We start from the raw sequence: 22,385 nt of genomic DNA, 5'->3' as shown, positions 1-22,385 counted from the left end.
TGTTAATGGGCTGTTGAATCCAGTCAAGTGCAGTAAAATTCTATCAAAAATGAAAAAAGAACAAGCCCATGTAGTATATTTACAGGAAACTCACTTAAGTGATAATGAGCTTGAAAATTAAAGAGAATGGGCTTCACTAATTTCTTTTTCTCCTCATATAAATCAGGACATAGAAGAGGGGTGGCTATTCTCATCTCAGACAAGCTAAATTTTGAAAAAGTATTCGAAATGAGAGATAAGGAGGGCAGATATATTCTGGTAAGGGGGAATATAAATAGAAATCCAGTTACTTTATTGAATATATATGCACCCCCAGAAAGTGATATTAGTTTCTTCCAGAAAATTACTAATATTATGGTAACGGAAACAGAAGGTCTCTTGATATGTGGGGGAGACTTAAATTTACAATTACAACCAAAGTTAGATTCTTCCAATAGAAAAACTTATGAAACAAAGTCCTTACATAAGAAAGTTAACACACTTTTTGAGGATGTTGGTCTAATTGATATATGGAGGGACCTTTTCCTCGACAGAAGGGATTACGCTCATTATTCTGCCCCCCCTCCCCCCTTCTGTATATACAAGAATAGACTATTTCATAACATTTGGAAAAGATAGAGACAAAATAGTCACCTGTGGAATTGGGACAATAGATGTAAGTGACCATTCATCTATATATTTATCTGTTGATTTTGACCTACAACCAAAGAATACTATTTGGAAACTAAACGCAAGTCTATTCAATGATCCCTATTTTAAGGAACAAATTAAAAAAGAAATTGGTCTTTACTTAGAATTCAATGAAAATGGAGTGGTTTCACCTCCCATTCCATGGGATACTCTGAAGGCTGTCTTATGAGGGAAAGTTATAGTGCTATCTTCATATGAGAAAAAAATAAGGAATAAAACATTAGAGGAATTACAAAATAAGCTGAAGGGACTAGAAAAAACACAAATTGAGTTTGGCACAGGATATACTAGAGGAAACTTAAAAAATTAGTAATGATATTAACAGTTTGATAACACAAGAAATTAGAAAAAATTTAATGTTTCTGAAACAGAGACACTATGAAGGTGGATCTAAATCTATGAAAATACTGGCGTGGAAACTGAAAAAAAAATTGCAGAAAATACAATTCATAGAATTAGGGATCCAAGATCAAAAGTGATAAAAAAAATAAGCTAACTGATATTGAAGAAGCTTTTGAAATGCTTTCCAAAAGTCTATATTCCAAAGTTCCAAGGGGAAGCATAACCCAAACTCACACCTTCCTGAATTCTTTAGAGTTACCCACGTTAAGCAAAGAACAAAATAAAACAATGACTGCTGACATAACTGAAGCTGAACTAAAAACTGCCATTAGTAGGCTTAAATTAAGCAGGTCACCAGGATCAGATGGATATACGGCAGAGTGGTATAAAGACTTTAGAAGTGAGTTACTCCCCACACTGAACTGGGCCCTGAGAAAGGCGCAAATGCCACCCAGCTGGAAGGAGGCAATAATCTCAGCTGTACCGAAAGAAGGCAAGGATAAAATGGAATGTCGGTCATTTAGACCAGTCTCTGTTCTAAATGTGGATTATAGAATATTTACCTCCATCATGGCCAAATGATTGGAAGAGTTTCTACCCATACTGATACATAATGATCAGACAGGTTTTATACAACAACGTCAAACACAAGACAATTTATGAAGCACACTTCACATTATGGATCATAAAAAAAAATGAAATTGAAGCAATAGTGATAAGCGTGGATGCTGAAAAGGCATTTGATTCGGTTAATTGGGTTAAAAGGATTGAATCTATTAAAATGATCATACTGCCCAGACTACTATATCTCTTTCAGACCCTTATTAGTAGAGATTAACCAAAATCAATTTAATGAATTGAACAAGATGCTATCAAGATATATATGGCAGGGTAAAAGGCCTAAGGTTCATCTCAAAACTTTGCAATTAGCCAAGGAAAAGGGGGGGATGGGGCCTACCTTCTCTTTGAGATTATTATTTTGCAGCACTGTTGAGAACCGTGATGTGCTGGTGCAACACATCATATGACACTCAAAGGAAAAACATTGAGGAGAGGATACTTTCCATCCCCATACAGGCAATTTTGGCTGATAACAACCTACAAAGTTACGTAAATAATATTGACAACCCGTGGGTAAAATGGACTCTTAAAATATGGAAAACTATTATAAAAGAATATAAACTAGGGAGAGACATTGCGATTCTTAAATAGTGTGCATATCACTCAGATTTTACGCCGAATAAACTGGATGCTAGATTTAAGGTCTGGACAACTAAAGGAGTAACAGCTATTTGCAATATAATGAAAGAAGGAACACTGTTCAGTTTTGAAATGCTCAAAGAGAAACACTTATTAGAAAAACAATACTTTTACTGGTATTTACAGATGCAACAGTATGTTAATAGGACAGTTAAAAATGTAACCAAGGCAAATTGAGGAATGGGAAAGGTATAATAACACTTATAGGGGTGTATTATAGACCACCTAATGGGGAGTGAGAATTGGAGGAGTAAATTCGTAAGGAGATAGCAGATATTTGTAGTAAGCACAAGGTTGTGATTGTGGGAGATTTTAATTTTCCACACATAGACTGGGAAGCCCATTCTGTAAAAGGGCTGGATGGTTTAGACTTTGTAAAATGTGTACAGGATAGTTTTTTGCAGCAATACATAGAGGTACCAACTAGAGAAGGAGCAGTGTTGGATCTTCTGTTAGGGAATGAGATAGGTCAGGTGACGGAGGTATGTGTTGGGGAACACTTCGGGTCCAGTGATCACAATACCATTAGTTTCAATATAATTATGGAGAAGGATAGGACTGGACCCAGGGTTGAGATTTTTGATTGGAGAAAGACTAACTTTGAGGAGATGCGAAAGGATTTAGAAGGAGAACAAATGAGTAATCCAATAGTTAAGCATACTTTACATATATGGTTTCAATTTTGAAAATTTTTTGGGTTGAATCAATTTATTTTAGCAAGTCCTATTATATCTAATTTCTTTTTTCAACTTTCCACTATGGATCAAGCTTATTCTGACTAGAAAATCAAAGGTATAGTATGATTTCGTGATTTATTTTTGGATAATTGTTTTATGTTCTTTGATCAATTATCTAATAAATATAATTTACCCAGATCTCACTTTTTTAGATATCTACAGGTTAGAAACTTTTTAATTACTGTTTCTCTTAATTTTCCACACTCATATCCAATGGATATTTTGGAAAAAATTTTAGATTTAAATCTCTCTCAGAAAGGTGTTGTAGCAATTATTTATACAGGTGTCCCCTGCTTTTCGAATGTTCGCTTTACGAAACCTCACTGTTACGAAAGACCTACGTGAGTACCCTGTCTTCGCTTTCAGAGGTATTTTCACTGTTATGAAGAAAGGCAACGCATGATAAAAAATCAGCGAGTGAAAAAATCAGCGTGTGATAAAAGGCAGCCGCTCTGCCCCGGATTCGAACGGCATTGCTGAAACACGTGGCATTGAGCAGCTGTTAGCAAGGTGAGTTCTAAGGTGTCAGAAAAGCCTGAAAGAGTAAGGTTGTTACACTTAGCGTAAAACTAGACATAATTAAGCGTTTCGATCATGGTGAACGAAACAAGGACAAAGTGAGTTTGGCTTGTGGAAGTTGACGAAGATGATGTTGAAGAGGTTTTGGCATCCCATGACCAAGACCTGATAGATGAAGAGCTGATGCAATTGGAAGAGGAAAGGATAACAATCGAATCCGAATGCAGAAAGTGAAGCAACTGCATAAGATTTTCGTTGCAATGATAAAGTACGACATTAATTTTGAAAAGGTACGTAGGTTTAGGGGATATTTGCAGGATGGTTTGAGTGCTTACAAACAACTGTATGATAGAAAAATGCACGAGGCTCAGCAGTCAAGCAAGCCTTCCACATCAGCCACAGCAGACAACGAACCTTGACCTTCGACATCGAGGCGGGCAGTCATAGGAGAAGATGAGCTGCCTGCCCTGATCGACGATGAGATGACACCCCCGTGTCCCACCACCCCAACACCCGGGCCCCGGACAGATACTGTACCGATTCGCGAAGAACGCAGTGGTAGCCAGGAGGCACACAGCACATCTTTAAGGAAAAAGCCGAAATAAACATGCTAATTAATTAGGTGCCGCCTAGCACGTAATTATTGGCCCAGATCAGAGGTGATGCAATCAGCAATCGCCTCTGATCTGCGCGACATTTACGTGCCGGGCAGCACCTAATTAATTAGCATGTTTATTTTGGCTTTTTTCTTAACGATGTGCTGTGTGCCTCCCGGCTACCGCTGCGTTCTTCATGGCAATGTATCGGGTCGGCGGCCCGGAGGGTGGGGGCCACTGCACTACCCAGTCTGCGATGACTCAGTCTAACACACCATCATCAGTGTGCTCGGCGCTGTTTTCCCAATTCCAGTAAGTGATACTACACTGTACATACATTATTTCTACTTTATATAGGCTGTGTATTTTTACGTGTTATTTGGTAGATTTGGCAGCTTCATAGTTTAAAGGTTACTGGAGAGCGCGTTTATGCCAATAGCGCTTGTGTGAGATTTTCACTACGGAGATCTGTGCAGGCAATCGTTGTAAAGAAGTATTTCTACCTTATATAGGCTGTGTATTTATCATATCATTCCTGCTTTTACTAATGTTACTGTTATTTTAGATTTTATATGTTATTTGGTATGATTTGTTAGGTTATATTTGGGTCTGCGAACGCTCACAAAATTTTCCCATTTAAATATATGGTAATTGCTTCTTTGCTTTACGACATTTCGGCTTACAAACCGTTTCATAGGAATGCTCTACCTTCGGATGGCAGGGGAAACCTGTAATATAATTATGAATTTATGTCCTGATGCATCTAATAAAATTAAAACTGATTGGGAAAGAGAACTTAATATTATTATACCGATTGAAAAATGGGAAAAAATTCTTCAATTAGTTACTTCATCCTCTATATGTGCTAAGCATGCGTTGATACAGTTTAAAGTAGTACGCAGGGCTCATATGTCCAAAGATAAATTATCCTGTTATTACTCTTATATAAATCCTATATGTGATAGATGTCATTCCGAGATAGGTTCTTTAACTCACATGTTTTTGTCATGTCCTTTGTTGAAAAAATATTGGGAAGACATTTTTGATATTATTTCAATGGTTTTGAATATAGACTTACAACCTCACCCAATTACTGCTATTTTTGGGCTACCAATGATAGAATTAAATCATTTAACCTCTTCAGCTCATCAGATGATTGCATTTCTTACTTTAATGGCTAAAAGATCCATTTTGCTGAATTGGAAAGAGATTAACCCCCCTACTATATTTCACTGGTTCTCACAAACTCTGTTGTGTTTAAATTTGGAAAAAATTAGAAGTGTGGTTTATGACCCTTCTATTAAATTCAAAAAGACTTGGAGGCCATTTATTCAGCACTTTCATATGGTGTAATTTGACCATTTCCAAACTTATTTTACTTCTCTGTAGTGTTGGTTGAGAGGAACGGAGTCGTCGACACTAAGATTTTTCATTTTTCCCATTTTTTGTGATGTTAAAACAGCTCAGGTCTTTTTTTTAGTTTAGTTGATTAATTCTGTTTAGATTAGTTTTTTTGAGGGGAGGGTTATTTTTTTTTCCTTTTTCATGATTTTTTTCTAGTTATTTCTCTTTGTTCTGTATTATTCATTGGTATCCTTTATGATTGGGAGTTTTGTCAATTAATTTTTTAATTTTATAATTACTCATGTTAATTATAACAATGTATTCCCAATAACTTTGTATTACTCTTTTGTCATGTTTATATTTTGTGAAACTAATAAAAAGATTGAAAAAGAAAAGAAAGAGGGAGTGGATTGGGACAATTTGTTTTATGGGAAGGATGTAATAGAGAAATGGAGGTCATTTAAAGGTGAAATTTTGAGGGTACAGAATCTTTATGTTCCTGTTAGGTTGAAAGGAAAGGCTAGAAGTATGAGAGAGCCAATGGTTTTCAAGGGATTGGAAACGTGGTTTGGAAAAAGAGAGAGATCTACAGTAAATAGAGGAAGCATGGGGTAAATGAGGTGCTCGAGGAATATAAAGAAGGTAAAAAGAATCTTAAGAAAGAGATTAGAAAAGCTAAAAGAAGATATGAGGTTGCTTTGGTAAGTAAGGTGAAAATAAATCCAAAGGGTCTCTACAGTTATATTAATAGCAAAACAATAGTGAGGGTTAAAATTGGTCCCTTAGAGAATCAGAGTGGACGGCTATGTGCGGAGCGAAAAGAGATGGGGGGAGATTTTGAACAATTCCTTTTCTTCGGTATTCACTAAGGAGAAGGATATTGAATTGTGTAAAGTAAGGGAAACAAGTAGGGTAGTTATGGAAACTATGATGATTAAAGAAGAGGAAGTACTGGCACTTTTAAGGAATATAAAAGTGGATAAGGCTCTGGGTCCTGACAGGATATTCCCTAGGACCTTGAAGGAAGTTAGTGTAGAAATAGCAGGGGCTCTGACAGAAATATTTCAAATGTCATTAGAAACGGGGATGGTGCTGGAGGATTGGCGTATTGCTCATGTGGTTCCATTGTTTAAAAAGGGTACTAAGAGTAAACCTAGCAATTATTGGCTTGTAAGTTTGACGTCAGTGGTGGGTAAATTAATGGAAAGTATTCTTCGAGTTGGTATATATAATTATCTGGATAAAAAGGGTCTGATTAGGAACAGTCAACATGGATTTGTACGTGGAAGATCATGTTTGACAAATCTTGTTGAATTTTTTGAAGAGGTTACTAGGAAAATTGACGAGGGTAAAGTGATGGATGTTGTCTATATGGACTTCAGTAAGTCCTTTGACGAGGTTCCACACGGAGGTTAGTTAGGAAGGTTCAATCGTTAGGTATTAATATTGAAGTAGTAAAATGGATTTAGCAGTGGCTGGATGGGAGATGCCAGAGAGTAGTGGTGGATAACTGCTTTGTCAGGTTTGAGGCCAGTGACTAGTGGTGTGCCTCAGGGATCTGTACTGGGTCCAATGTTGTTTGTCATATACATTAATGATCTGGATGATGGGGTGGTAAATTGGATTAGTAAGTATGCAGATGATACTAAAATAGGTGGAGTTGTGGATAATGAAGTAGGTTTTCAAAGCTTGCAGAGAGATTTAGGCCAGTTAGAAGAGTGGGATGAAAGATGCAGATGGAGTTTAATGCTGATAAGTGTGAGGTGCTACATTTTGGTAGGACTAAACAAAATAGGACATACATGGTAAATGGTAGGGCATTAAGGAATGCAGTAGAACAGAGGGATCTAGGAATAATGGTGCATAGTTCCCTGAAGGTGGAATCTCATCTGGATAGGGTGGTGAAGAAACTTTTGGTATGCTGGCCTTCGAGTATGATAATGGTTTGCATTCTGATTTCCACAATTTCTCCAGCAAACAGGGGGGTTACTATCATAATGGGATTTCTGAGAAGGTGTAATAAAATATCTTATCAAGTTTTTCCACCTGAACTCCCTCCATTTCTGTGAATTGGAACACTTCCATTGATACCTCCATATTATTGTCCAGTCTTCCTCAGATATTATTATCCCTCCTTCCTTCTGCCATTTTGTTTTAATGTATGAAGTTGAATTGAGTATAGGAGCATTGAGTATAGGAGTTGGGATGTAATGTTAAAATTGTACAAGGCATTGGTGAGGCCAAATTTGGAGTATCGTGTACAGTTCTGGTCACCGAATTATAGGAAAGATGTCAACAAAATAGAGAGAGTACAGAGGAGATTTACTAGAATGTTACCTGGGTTTCAGCACCTAAGTTACAGAGAAAGGTTGAACAAGTTAGGTCTTTATTCCTTGGAGCATAGAAGGCTGAGGGGGGACTTGATAGAGGTATTTAAAATTATGAGGGGGATAGATAGAGTTGACGTGGATAGGCTTTTTCCATTGAGAGTAGGGGAGATTCAAACAAGAGGACATAAGCTGAGAGTTAAAGGGCAAAAGTTTAGGGGTAACATGAGGGGGAACTTCTTTTCTCAGAGAACGGTAGCTGTGGGGAACGAGCTTCCAGTAGAAGTGGTGGAGACAGGTTCGATTTTGTCATTTAAAAAAAAATTGGATAGGTATATGGACAGGAAAGGAATGGAGGGTTATGGGCTGAGAGCAGGTAGATGGGACTAGGTGAGAGTAAGCATTCAGCACGGACTAGAAGGGCTGAGATGGCCTGTTTCCATGCTGTAATTGTTATATGGTTTATATGGTTATAAGTACATGTCTGATAGAGCTATTTAGAAAAGCATATAATTCAGACAATGGTAGTAGAATAACTTCAAGCGTGTATAAAGGTTTGTCAAATCTTAAAACACATTCGACTTCATACATTATAACAAAATGGGAGAAGGAAGGAGGGATAATAATATCTGAGGAAGACTGGACAATAATATGGAGCTATCAATGGAAGTGTTCCAGTTCACAGAAATGGAGGGAGTTCAGGTGGAAAAACTTGATAAGATATTTTATTACACCTTCTCAGAAATCCCATTATGATAGTAACCCCCCGTTTGCTGGAGAACTTGTGGAAATCAGAATGCAAACCATTATTGTATTTTCTGGGAATGTCCCGTTATCAAAGACTATTGGAGTGGGATACATAATGCCTGACAAGACATCTTTGAATGTGAAATACCATTAGAGAGTAAGACCATATATTTTGGGTATATACCTCAAGAATGGTTGAAAAGAGATAACTATTTAATGAATGTACTGTTGGTGGCTGGTAAAAAGACCTTTACCAGGAAATGGTAATCACAGGAGAGCCCAACTTTAAATGTATGGATGGAAATTACAATGGACATTTACAAAATGGAGAAGATAACACCATCTATTAATCATAAGTTGGAATAATTTTATTCATACTGGAAAAAAATGGTTTAACTCATAGGCCTGATTTTATTCTCACAAGTCAATGAATATGTTGTAAAAAAAATCACTACCTACTCTGTACGTAGTTTTCTTCTTTCGATTGTTCTTTCTTTCCTCTCCTTTCTATAAGTGTATGCCGCATAAATATTATGTGGAGATTTGTGACAAATATGATTATATGATACATATGTCAGTGTCTGAGACACATCTTGTGGAAATGTTTGTTTGATGATGAAATTCAATAAAAAATAAATTACAAAGAAAAAGCAAGGGAGGATACATGACGATTTCTCAGTGGATACAGGTGAAATGAAAGCTGGACTATTCGCCTTGCACCGGGTGGAGGAAGTGAGATCGATGAGAGTGGTAATATTGTCTGATTCAAGCACAGCACCCAGGAGTGGAAAAGATTTACATTCAGAGGCAAGATGAGACATATGTGAGATAATACCAACATCACTTAGACTTAAAATGGCGGGTCCCTGTATACACTTGATGTGGATTCCAGCTCATATTGGTATTAAATCGAATAAATTAGCAAAGGAGACAACTAGATGAACGAAAGTGCATATTCAAATAAATTACAGTAAAGGAGAACAGAAAAACATTATTAACATTAAATCAAAAATATGCCGAAAACAATGGGATGAAGAGAGAACTGGAAGACACCTTTATAATATCGAGAAAGAAGTGGAAAGATGATCATGAGAGATGTGAGATTTGTAATCAACAAGAAACAGTTGAGCATGTACCGGTGAGGTGTCCAAGATATAATCAAGAGATGGAATGGTTGATTTTAAAGTTATCACAGAATAAAATACAATTTAACATTAACAATATTTTGCCAGAAGGATCACATGATTTTTGTTTTAAATATATAGTGTAGCTCCTTAAGAATACGGGTCTTTTTCATAAAATATGAATATATATAAATAACAGAAAATCTGCAGATGCTGGAAATCTGAAGCAACACACAAAATTCTGGAGGAACTCAGCAGGCCAGGCAGCATCTATGGAACAGAGTAAACAGTCAAAATTACAGGCTGAGACCTTTAGTATTTAGGATTTAGATATCCTGAGTCACACTCCTGTTCAGAAGGTGACAGTTATGCGCCTTATAGCTGTTTGCCTCCGAAGGAGAAGGAAAAGAAAAAAGAAGTGAAAGAAAGAAAGTCGAAAAATAAGAAAAGGAGGAAGAGAAAGAAGAAGAAAAAAAAGAAGAAAAAGATGAAGAAGAAAAAGAAGAAAAGAAGAAAAGGAGAGGAAGAAAAAAGAGGAAGAAGAAGAAAAACAAAACCCAGGGTCATGATGAGTTGGAGGAGGGCATGGGACAAGGCCTTAGTTAGATGGTAGGAATTATAGGAACTGGAGCTCCAAGGAGTCAGAAGAGAATGCAGGAACCGGGGCTCATCTGAATGGGTACGGGGAAACACCAAACATTATCTGGTGAACCAGTTCTTCAACCATGGGATTTCCCTGTGGTCGGACAGCAGATTATTAGGGTTTAACATTTAGGCACCTGAATTTAGATAGATTGCTCCCTTTGTGTTACAGTACAACGTACATTACTACAAAATAATCAATCACTTACTTGGAGCAACATGATGTCATTTTCTTTGCTTTTAACGTCAAAACACTCATGTGGAATTTTACGCTTCACATTCAATACTTGCTGCGAGATTTCATTACTTCTCAGTGAATCAATTCCAAGAACTACTTGGACTTGCCTGTTTTTAAAAAAACTAAATAAGACAATTTTTTTAATGTGGAGAGTATGAATTAAGATGCAAGCAGTTTATTATATCATCCACTTTAAAATATGTGAAAATTTGGAGGCTTTCAAGAGAATTCCAAGTGATTACAGTTATAAACGCATAAAGCTTGTTTCCAAAGTAAAACACAATTGATTTTTGTTTATGACCATGGAATGCAATCGTAAACTTCATGTGACTTGGAATTCCAGTCCACTATAACATGGACACAGGAGTAGTGAGGGTGTACTGGGACAGTGTGCATTTTGCTTGCCGTTCCAGCATGAAAAGCTTAACAAGTGTCTGAGGTTGGAGACCTTGGCTTCATGTTATGATCAGTTGTAAATTCATGCACATGACAGTGTGACCCCTAGATTCTCTCTGCTATATTCATTCCCAACCATTTGAGTAACTGACGGAAGAAAAGAATGCACAAATATTGCGTAGGGTGTCTAGTTATTTCCTAATTTTCTTCTCATTCCTTCATTTACCAGAAGTATTAAGTGTGTGGAAGAAATTACCTACTTTATAGACGTTTAATTGATTTTATTGTCATGCAGACAAGTGCAATCAGATACAGGTACAATGAAAAAACTTGCTTGTGGTAATGTCACAGGCAAGTAAGAGCCCCATACCTTCATTAATATACTTGTACACAGCTGTTATGGGCCCAGCAGAGGTTAAACAGTGGCATTTTGACGTTTTGGTTGGTGACGAAGCTGCCTTCAGGGCATAGAAACATAGAAAATAGGTGCAGGAGTAGGCCATTCGGCCCTTTGAGCCTGCACCGCCATTCAGTATGATCATGGCTGATCATCCAACTCAGAACCCTGTACCTGCCTTCTCTCCATACCCCCTGATCCCTTTAGCCACAAAGGCCATATCTAACTCCCTCTTCAATATAGCCAATGAACTGGCCTCAACTGTTTCCTGTGGAAGAGAATTCCACAGATTCACCACTCTCTGTGTGAAGAAGTTTTTCCTCATCTCAGTCCTAAAAGACTTCCCCTTTATCCTTAAACTGTGGCCCCTCGTTCTGGACTTCCCCAACATCGGGAACAATCTTCCTGCATCTAGCCTGTCCAATCACTTTAGAACTTTATATGTTTCAATAAGATCCCCCCTCAGTCTTCCAAATTCCAGTGAGTATAAGCCTAGTTGATCCAGTCTTTCGTCATATGAAAGTCCTGCCATCCCAGGAATCAATCTGGTGAACCTTCTTTGTACTCCCTCTATGGCAAGGATGTCTTTCCTCAGATTAGGGGACCAAAACTACACACACGGCATATCACGTCTGTGTTCTGAGTCTACGCTCTGAGCTTCTCTAGGCTATGTTTCTTAGTTTCTCCAGTGTCCATGCTGAGATTTTCAAATCATAAGTACCAACTTTGTGGTCCCGTGACTCAGGTCTGCATTGCAATTCAAGCAAGCTTATCAATAAAAATTGTTCAATTCAACAAATCAGCATTGAATGTAATAGTGTAAATTTTGGAAAAATAAAACACTGTAATCAACCTCCTTCCAAGATCCTTCCCTAGGTTTCGAGTTTCATGCTTTCTAGGTCTCAACTTTTCAGGTTCTCAAGTTTTTTGGGTATCAAGGCTTTTTCCGAGTCTAAATGTCCTGGCCCAAGCATTCAAGGTTGTCAAGCTTGTAAAGGTTTCCTAAGGACGTTTCAAGGTTTACCAAGGACATTTCAATGTTTCCCAGGGTGTTTTCAATGTTCCCAAGGTTTTCTCAACGTTCTCCCCCTCTCGAGGACTCGTTAGCCTCTCTCGCGGGGCCCCACTCGAGATCCCCTTGTCTCTCGGTCTTTCAGGGTTCCTGGGTCTCTCAGTCTGTCTGGGTTCCTCCTGAGTTCCCCATGCCTCCTCTTGAGTTTTCAGGTCTCTCTGGACCATTAGTTACCAAACATGGGGGGTGGGGGGGGGAGTTCCCTGTAATTAATTGCTTGGGCCTGAGCATTGGGTTCCGAGGTTTTTAGAATACCTGATTTAGTTAGTTGTTGTTTAACAACAGTCGTTAGTTGTTTAGTTTCTTGTGTTTTTCTTGAGTTACTGGATCTTTGTAATGTGGTCTCCTGGTGTCTTCTGTTCAAGCTTTTCAAGATTCCGTGTGCTTCTATTATTTAAATAGATGCTCCATTAGCGCTAATCACAGGGTCCTCGTTTTGAGAGTGTTACTTCTCGCGGTGTCGCACGGCCAAGCCACTTATGTTCTTTTGGAATTATTATGAATAAATGTCTCGCTACCATCTCTACATCAGAGTTCTGTCTTTCCTCTGCACTTGGGTTCTAATATTGCCAGCACACATTGAAACAGTAAGCACTTGTGTGACACACAAAAAGCTGGAGGAACTCCACAGGTCAGTCTGCATCCATGGTGGGAAATGAACAGTTGATGGTTAGGTTTGAGACCTCTCATCTGGACTCACTCTAGATTAGTCCAGATGAAGGGATTTGACCAGAAATGCTGACTGTCAATTTCCCTCAGCTGCAGATGCTGCCTGACCTGCTAGGTTTCTCCAGCATTTTGTGTGTTGCTCCATATTCCAGCTTCTCTTGTGTCTGCGATTGCTTGTGATGAAGTAAAATAGATTCTCAAAGGAACAGACCACAGTGTTCCAGGGAAAGACAGCCTCTGCCCAAGGGCGAGTGAGTGTGGTTTTGGTTTGCATGACGTCTCAGATACTAACAGTTTTCTGGAAGAGGGGAGAAGACTATAGTAAAATGAAATATAGGTGTCAGTGTTCCAAAGGTATCATGGTAGAATTCCTCACCACTTGGATTCAGAAATCAGTTAGTGAAATTGGTGTTCTCCTCAGCATGCTCTAACTCCTTTTACACTTGGCTGTAGTGTGTCAGCAGAGATGTTAGCTACTCTAATTATATAGGAGATGGAGATTAACTGTGTAAATGCTGGAGCCAATTAGAAAACTGAGAAATGCCAATAAAGGATTGTCTGATAGAAGATGATAAAAACCCACACATCATCAAAGACTGCGGGAACTTAAGTTACATCAGTAAATTATTAAGATATCTTGTTATATACAATAATTATAACTTACAGATTGCAGTGTGCTGCAGTCAGAATCCAGTTTGGCTTTATCAACACTCCTCCGCATATATGCTGTCTTTTCATCTGGATTGATGCCATGTATGGTTTGGAATGATTTCCCACTTCTTTGCCCCCAATGATTTCTGAGCAATCATCTTTTAAAGGAAACAGAGGTTAATGCCTGTGAGGCAAGGCTCAAAGACAGAAAGGATAGTAACACAGATGAAGTGTATTTTACATGATTAAAAACACTAAAAGGTTGAAGAGCTTGGTGGTCTCTGAAGTCCAGAAGTTCAACCTGTGGCTTTGATTTGGAACCAGACCACATCACTGTGGAACGGCTGAATTAGAAATGGAAATCTGGCCTTAGGAAGTAGCTCTCATGCTCCAGTTGCACATGTCTGGCAGTAATTGCAATGCGGCCAGCATCACACTCAACAATTCAAGAACATTGTCTTCCCCTCTGCCATCAGATTTCTGAATAGTCCACAAACCCATGAAACCACCTTGCCATTCCTCTTTCGCAATATTCATTTGTATATTTTTGATAGTAATTTTTTGTCTTGTACTATACTGCTGTGGGTGGTGGGGTGGAGATATGCGTCTACCGAAGGAGGTGTAAGGTGCTTCCTTCCTCTGCTAGCCTGCATGTCATCCTTGGGAAAGGTGTAGCACCCCCTGATTAGGGTCATGGGTGGGGGATGGCTGTATGAACAGCTGGTGCATATCAGAAGTTCTGGTTAAACGACCACTGATGTCAGGCAGATAATGTCTGGGGTCACCCATCCTGTAAAGACACTGCCCGAAAGAAGGCAATAGCAAAGCACTTCTGTAGAAAAAATTGTCAAAAACAAACATAGTCAATGACCATGATTGCCAATGTCATCCCAGAGCGAGTACTTAGGATGTGCGCGACACAACTGGCAGGTGTGTTTACTGACATTTTTGATCTCTCCCTCTCCCGGTGTAGAGTGCCCTCCTGCTTCAAAATGTCCACCATTGTCCTTGTACCTAAAAAGACCAAGGTAGCATGTCTGAATGACTGGCGTCCTGTCGCACTCACCTCAGTAAAAAGCAAATGCTTTGAGGGGCTGGTCAAGGACTACATCTGCAGTATGCTGCCACCCACACTGGACCCGCTACAATTCACCTACTGACACAACCGATCGACAGACGACACAATAGCCACAGCTCTACACATCGTCCTTACACATCTGGAGAAGAGGGATGCTTATGTGAGAACGCTGTCCTTGGACTACAGTCCAAAATTCAACACCATAATTCCTTCCGGGCTTGACATGAAGCTCAGGGACCTCGGCCTTCACCCTGCCTTGTGTAGCTGGATCCTGGACTTCCTGTCAGATTGCTGACAGGTGGTAAGAGTGGGCTCCCTCACCTCTGCCCCTCTGACCCTCAACACAGGTGCTCCTCAGGGTTGTGTACTAAGCCCCCTCCTTTACTCTCTGTATACTCATGACTGTGTCGCAACCCACAGCTCCAATCTGCTAACTAAATTTGCTGACAACACTACACTGATTGGCCTAATCTCAAATAATAATGAGGCAGCCTACAGAGAAAAAGTCATCACCCCGACACAGTGGTGTGAAGAAAACAACCTCTCCCTCAATGTCGCAAAAACAAAGGAGTAGGTTGTATGGTGAAAAAGGAACAACAGCGCCCCTTCACCTCAGATGGTTGAAGAAGTTTGGTATGGCCCTCCCAGATTCTAAGAACTTTCTATAGAGGCACAATTGGGAGCATCCTGACTGGCTGCATCACTGCCTAGTATGGGAATTGTACTTCCCTCAACCGCAGGATTCTGCAGAGTGGTGCAAGCAGCCCAGTGCATCTGTAGATTGTAGACACAACAGTTGTAGGTCGTATCTCGAGTAATAATGAGTTTGAGTACAGAGAGGAAATTATGAACCTGGGGCATGGTGTGAAGACAATAACCTATCCCTCAACGTCAGCAAGATGAAGGAATTGGTTGTTGACTTCAGAAGGAGTAGCGGACCGCACGACCCAATTTACGTTGGTGGTGCACGTGTGGAACAGGTCAAAAGCTTTTAGTTCCTCAGGGTCAATATCACAAATGACCTGACTTGGTCCAACCAAGCAGAGTTCACTGCCAAGGAGGCCCACCAGTGCCTTTACTTCCTGAGAAAACTAAAGAAATTTGGCCTGTCCCCTAAAACCCTCACTAATTTTTATAGACGCACTGTAGAAAGCATTCTTCTAGGGTGCATCACAACCTGGTATGCAAGTTGTCCTGTCCAAGACCGAAAGAAGCTGCAGAAGATCGTGAACACGGCTCAGCACATCACACAAACCAATCTTCCATCTGTGGACTCACTTTACACCGCATGCTGTTGGAGCAGTGCTGCCAGGATAATCAAGGACACGACCCACCCAGCCAACACGGTTTTCGTCCCTCTTCCCTCCGGGAGAAGGTTCAGGAGCTTGAAGACTCGTACGGCCAGATTTGGGAACAGCTTCTTTCCAACTGTGATAAGACTGCTGAACGGATCCTGACCCGGATCTGGGCCGTACCCTGCAAATATCCGGACCTGCCTCTCGGTTTTTTTGCACTACCTTACTTCCCATTTTTCTATTTCCTATTTATGATTTATAATTTAAATTTTTAATATTTACTGATTTTAACTATTTTAAATTTTTAATATTTAATATTTGTAATCCAGGGAGTGTGAAACGCAGAATCAAATATCGCTGTGATGATTGTACATTCTAGTACAAATTGTTTGGTGACAATAAAGTATAAAGTATAAAGAGTGGTGCAAACAGCCCAGTGCATCTGTAGATGTGATCTTCCCACTCTTCAGACAGGTGTGTAAAAAGGGCCTGAAGAATCACTGGGGATCAGAGTCACCCCAACCACAAACTGTTCTAGTTGCTACCATCTGGGAAACGGTATCACTGCATAATAGCCAGGACCAAAAGGCTCTGGGACAGCTTCTTCCACCAGGCCATCAGGCTCATGAAGGCATGGTGACCCATCTGTGTTTCTCTGTTATATTGACGATCCTGTTGTGCATAATATTTATAAATTACTTTAATTACACATTGCACATTCAGATGGAGACATAACGTAAAGATTTTTACTCCTCATGTATATGAAGGATGCAAGTAATAAAGTCAATTCAATTCAACACAGTAGATAATGAAGATGATGACTGTACTGTTGCCACAAACAACAAATTTCATGATTTTATTAGTGACTATAAACATCATTCTGATTCTGATTCTCTAGAGAGTGATCTTGTTCTAATTTGACACTGACCTTTAGATGAACCATTGTGGTATTTGGGGGAGAGATAGCCATTGCAAACGAAGGCAAATCCTGGGTGGATGAAGTTAATTCTTCGAACTCCCTCTTGTTTTGCCCTTAAAATGCAGGCATTCTCAAAGTTTTGGGCTGCTTCAATGATGTGTTTATGAAATAGTGGTACATTTGGGTGGCTCATGTGCAGCACAACCTCTCTCCTTATGTGGAAAGGCAAATGTGTAACACCTAGCCTAGTACCTGGACAATTTACAATGACCAATTACCCTACCAACCAGTATGTCTTTGGACTGTGGGAGGAAACCAGAGCACCCGGAGGAAACCCATGCAGTCACGGGGAGAACATACAAGCTCATTACAGTCAGCAGTGGGAAATATAATTTGATTACAATTCCAAGAGTAATAATGAGACAGTAATTTCCTTTGGTAAAATATCTAATACCTTCATGGAAGGTCATGTAAATAGCATCCATAGAAATTCCTTTATGCATTACACATGGAAAAATTCAGTCAACATTGAGGCATGGCTTAATCTTTACAACATACAAATTTCTTCAGGATCTGATGAACTTTTTCAGTCAATTGCAAAGTTCAAAGTAAATTTATTATCCAAGTATGTATAAATCACCATATACTGTTTGGAGATTGATTTTCTTGTGGGCATTCACAGTAGAACAGAGACATAAGACATAGGAACAAAATTAGGCTATCTGGCCCATCGAGTCTGCTCTGCCATTTCATCATGGCCGATCCATTTTCCTTCTCAGCCCCAATCTCCTGCCTTCTCCCTCTAGCTCTTAATGCCCTGACCAATCAAAAGTCTCTCAATTTCTTCCTTAAATATACCTAATGACTTGGCCTCTGCAACCGCCTATGGCAATGAATTCCACAGATTCATCACTCTCTGGTTAAAGAAATTCCTCCTCATCTCTGTTCTAAAAGGACACCCCTCTATTTTGAAGCTGTGTCCTTTGGTTATAGATTCCCCCACCACAGGAAGCATCCTCTCCACATCCACTTCACTGAGGCCTTTCAGGTCACCCCTCATTCTTCTGAATTCCAGTGAGTAGAAGCCCAGAGCCATCAAACGCTCCACATATGACAAGACTTTCGATCCCAGAAGCATTATTGTGAACGTCCTATGAGGTCTCTACGATGTTGGCACATCCTTTCTTAGTTAAGGGGCATCAGTACTCGAAATGAGGCCTCACCAGTGCTTTATCAAGCCTCACAATACATCCTTACTTTTATATTCTAGTCCTCTCAAAATGAATTCTAATATTGAATTTGTCTTCCTCGTCATCAACTTAACCTGCAAATTAACCTTTAGGACCCCCAAGTTCCGTTGCACTTTAGATCTTTGAATTTTCTCTCCATTTAGAAAATAGTCTACCCTTTTATTTCTTCTACCAAAGTACATGACTATACACTCTCTGACACTGTATTCCATCTGCCACTTCTTTGCCCATTCCCCTAATCTGTCTAAGTCCTTTGGTAGCTTCTCTACTTCCTCAAAACTACTTGCCCCTCCACCTAACTTCATATTGTCTGTAAACGGCTAGAAAGTCATCAATTCTTTCATCCAAATCATTGACATATAATGAAAGAAGAATTGGTCCTAACACAGACCACTAGTCACCGGCAGGCAACCAGAAATGGCTCCTTTATTCCACTCTTTGCCTCCTGCCAATCAGCCACCGCTTTATCCATGCTAGAATGTTTCCTTTAATACCATGGCCTTGTAACCATGGGCTCAAAGGCTTTCTGAAAATCCAAGTACACAACATCAACTGATTCTCCTTTGTCTATCCTGTTTGTTATTTCTTCAAAGAATTCCAACAGATTGATCAGGCAAGATTTTCCCTTGAAGAAACCATTCTGACTATGGCTTATTTTATCAGGTGCCTCCAAGTACCCTGAAACCACATCCTTAACAATCGACTCCAACGTCTTCCCGACCACTATGGTCAGACTAACTGGCCAATAATTTCCTTCCTTCTTCCTCTCTCCCTTCTTGAAGAGTGGAGAGACATTTGCAATTTTCCAGTCCTCTGGAGCCATGCCAGAATCAATTGATTCTTGAAAGATCTTTTCTAATGCCTTCACAGACTCTTCTGCCACCTCTTTCAGAACCCTGAGGTGTACACCATCTGGTCTAAGTGACCTATCTATCTTCAGGCTTTTCAGTTTCCCAAGAACCTTCTCCGTAGTAATGACAACCTCACCCACTTCTTCACCTTGACAATTGTGAACTTGCAGCATATTGCAAGTGACTTCCAGAGTAAAGACAGATGCAAAATGCTTACCCAGTTCATCCACATTTTCCTTGTCCCCATTACTACCTCTCCAGCATCATTTTTCAGCAGTCCAATATCTACTCTCACCTCTCTTTTACACTTTATACATCTGAGAAAATTCTTTGGATCCTCTTTAATTCCTTAGCTTTGTATTCCATCTTTTCCTTCTTTATGACTTTTTAAGCTGCCTTCTGTTGGTTTTTAAAAGCTTCCCAATGCTCTAACTTCCTATTAATTTTCACTCTCTTTTTGGCTTTGGCTGCCTTTGTCAGCCACGGTTGTGTCATCCTGCCTTTAGAATACTTTTCACAAACAAGAGAAAATCTGCAGATGCTGGAAATCAAAGCAACACACACAAAATACTAAAGGAACTCAGCAGGCCAGGCAACATCTATGGAAAAAAGCACAGTCGATGTTTCGAGCCAAGACCTTTCAGCAGGAGTACTTTTTCCTCTTTGTGATGTATATATCCTGTGCCTTCCGAATTGCTCCCAGAAATTCGAGCCATTGATGCTCTGCTGTCATCCCTGCCATTCGAATCTATTTAGCAGGCTCCTCTCTCATGCCCCGTATCTGTCTTTACTCTTGTAATACTGGTACATCTGGCTTTAGCCTCTCCTCCTCAAATTGCAGAGTGAATTCTATCATAGTATGATCACTTCTCCCTAATGGTTCTTTTACCTTAAGATCGACAATCAATTCCAGTTCATTGCACAACACCCAATCCTAGAGGGCTTAACTATAAGCTGCTCTAAAATGCCATCTTGTAGGCATTCCAGAAATTCCTCCTCTTGGGATCCAACACCAAACCTGATTTCCCCAATCATATCCCTGCATATCGAATCCCATGACTATCATAACATTGTCCTTTGACATGCATTTTCTATCTACTGTTCAGGAATGAAAGGGTTACCATATGAGGAAAGTTGGGCAGCTCTTGGACTGTATTCCCTGGAGTTCAGGAGAATGAGGGAGGATCTCTTAGAAACATTCCAAATGTTAAAAGGCCTGAACAGATTAGATATGACAAAGTTATTTCCCATGGTAGGGGAGTCTAGGACAAGAGGGCACGACTTCAGGATTGAAGGATGTCCATTTAGAACAGAGATGCAGAGAAATTACTTTAGTGAGAGGATGGTAAATCTGTGGAATTTGTTGCCACAAGCAGCTGTGGAGGCCAAATCATTGGGTGCATTTAAGGCAGAGATAGATAGGTTCTTGATTAGCCAGGGAATCAAAGGATGTAAGGAGAAGGCAGGGGAGTGGGGATGACTGGAAGAATTGTATCAGCCCATGATTGAATGGTGGTGCAGATTCGATGGGCTGAATGACCAACTTCTGCTCCTGTATCTTATGGTCTTAATTGTAGACCACATCTTTACCACTGTGTGGAGGCCTGTATACAACTCCCATCAAGGTATTTCTACCCTTGCAGTTCCTTAGCTCTAGCCGCAAGTATTCAACAGCTTCTGACCCCATGTCACCTCTTTCTAATGATTTGATTTCATTTTTTACCAATGGAGCCACACCACACTCTCTCTGTCTACCTGGCTGTCCTTTCAATGCAACGTGTATCCTTGTACATAGAGTGCCTATAAAAAGTATTCAACCAACACCTCCCCCCATTTGAAAGTTTTCATGTTTTATTCTTCACAGCAATGAATTACGATGGATTTAATTTGGCTTTCCTGACACCAATCGACAGAAAAAGACTCCTTCCTGTTAAAGTGATCTAAATTAATTACAAATATAAAGTACAATATAATTGCATAAGTATTCACCCCTTTCAAGTCAGTATTTAGTAGATGTACTTTTGGCAGCAGCAATTACAGCCTTGAGTCTGTGTGGACAGGTCTCTATCAGCTTTGCACATCTGGACACTACAATTTCCCCCCATTCTTCTTTACAAAACTGCTCAAGCTCTGTCAGATTGTATGGGGATTGTGAATGAACAACCCTTTTCAAGTCCAGCCACAAATTCTCAATTGGGTTGAGGTCTGGACTCTGAATTGGCCACTCCAGGACATTAACATTGTTGTTTTTAAGCCAATCCTGTGCAGCTTTGGCTTTATGCTAGGGGTCATTGTCTTGCTGGAAAACGAATCTTCTCCCGAGTTGCAGTTTTCTTGCAGACTGCATCAGATTTTCCTCCAAAATTTCCCTGTATTTTGCTGTATTCATTTTACCCTTTACCTTCATAAGCCTTCCAGGGCCTGCTGCAGTGAGAGCCTCCCCACAGCATGATGCAACTACCACCATGCTTCATGGTAGGGATGGTCTGTTTTTGATGATGTGTAGTGTTTGGCTTACACCAAACACAGTATTCAGTCTGATGGTCAAAAAACTCATTTTTGGTTTCATCAGACCATAGAATTTCTTCCAGCTGCCTTCAGAGTTTCCCACATGCCTTCTGGCAAACTCGAGCTGAGATTTCATGTGTGTTTTTTTCAACAGTGGCTGTTTACATCTTCACAGGCAATATTTAGTTGTTGTTGCTTGAGTGGAAACATTTTTAATCCGCTTGCTTCTACTAAACCAAGTTTTCTAGGTAACCTCAGGCTTTTAATGTGGCTGACTTCAATTTAGTTTTGTTTCATCTCATATCCTTGGGTGTACCTTGTGGCAGAAAAGTCATCACAGAAATGTACACACATGAAAAGCTCCTATTAATATATACCAGCTAAACTGACATAATCTGCAAATTTTCAAAGCAAATTTATCTTGAAATGCATGTATGTCACCATATACTATCTCGAGATTCTTTTTCTTGCAGGCATTCACAGTAGAACAAAGAGGTACAATAGAATAATGAAAAAAAAACATGCAAATACTGACAAATAACCATAGTGGAAAAGAAGACAAACTGCACATACAAAAGAGAAACCAGTAATAATAAGCAATACTAAGAACATGAGTTGTAGAGTCCTCAGAAGTGAGTCTATAGGTTGTGTTCAATGATCAGTATACTTACAACATGCTGCCAAGTAGAAAATAACCGTCACAGCGCTGAATACAACTTGATATTTCATCATT

The 22,385-nt window shown here is 39.6% G+C and overlaps 1 protein-coding gene across 1 annotated transcript in view; it reads right to left on the bottom strand.

The window, feature by feature from the left end:
* Positions 1–22,385, bottom strand: part of LOC140195662 (transmembrane protease serine 9-like) — a 43,952-nt gene extending 21,567 nt beyond the window's left edge. Inside the window, exons 1-3 of the mRNA XM_072254381.1 lie at positions 22,324–22,385; positions 13,765–13,909; positions 10,538–10,688 (exon numbers count right to left, since the gene is read on the bottom strand). Of these exons, the coding sequence (XP_072110482.1) occupies positions 10,538–10,688; positions 13,765–13,909; positions 22,324–22,384 (357 nt within the window). The 5' untranslated portion in view covers position 22,385. The remainder of the gene's footprint in view (positions 1–10,537; positions 10,689–13,764; positions 13,910–22,323) is intronic.

Source organism: Mobula birostris, chromosome 3 (genome assembly GCF_030028105.1).
Source record: "Mobula birostris isolate sMobBir1 chromosome 3, sMobBir1.hap1, whole genome shotgun sequence".
In the NCBI taxonomy this organism is placed as follows: Eukaryota; Metazoa; Chordata; class Chondrichthyes; order Myliobatiformes; family Myliobatidae; genus Mobula; species Mobula birostris.
This window is presented reverse-complemented; position numbering and strand designations above follow the sequence as displayed.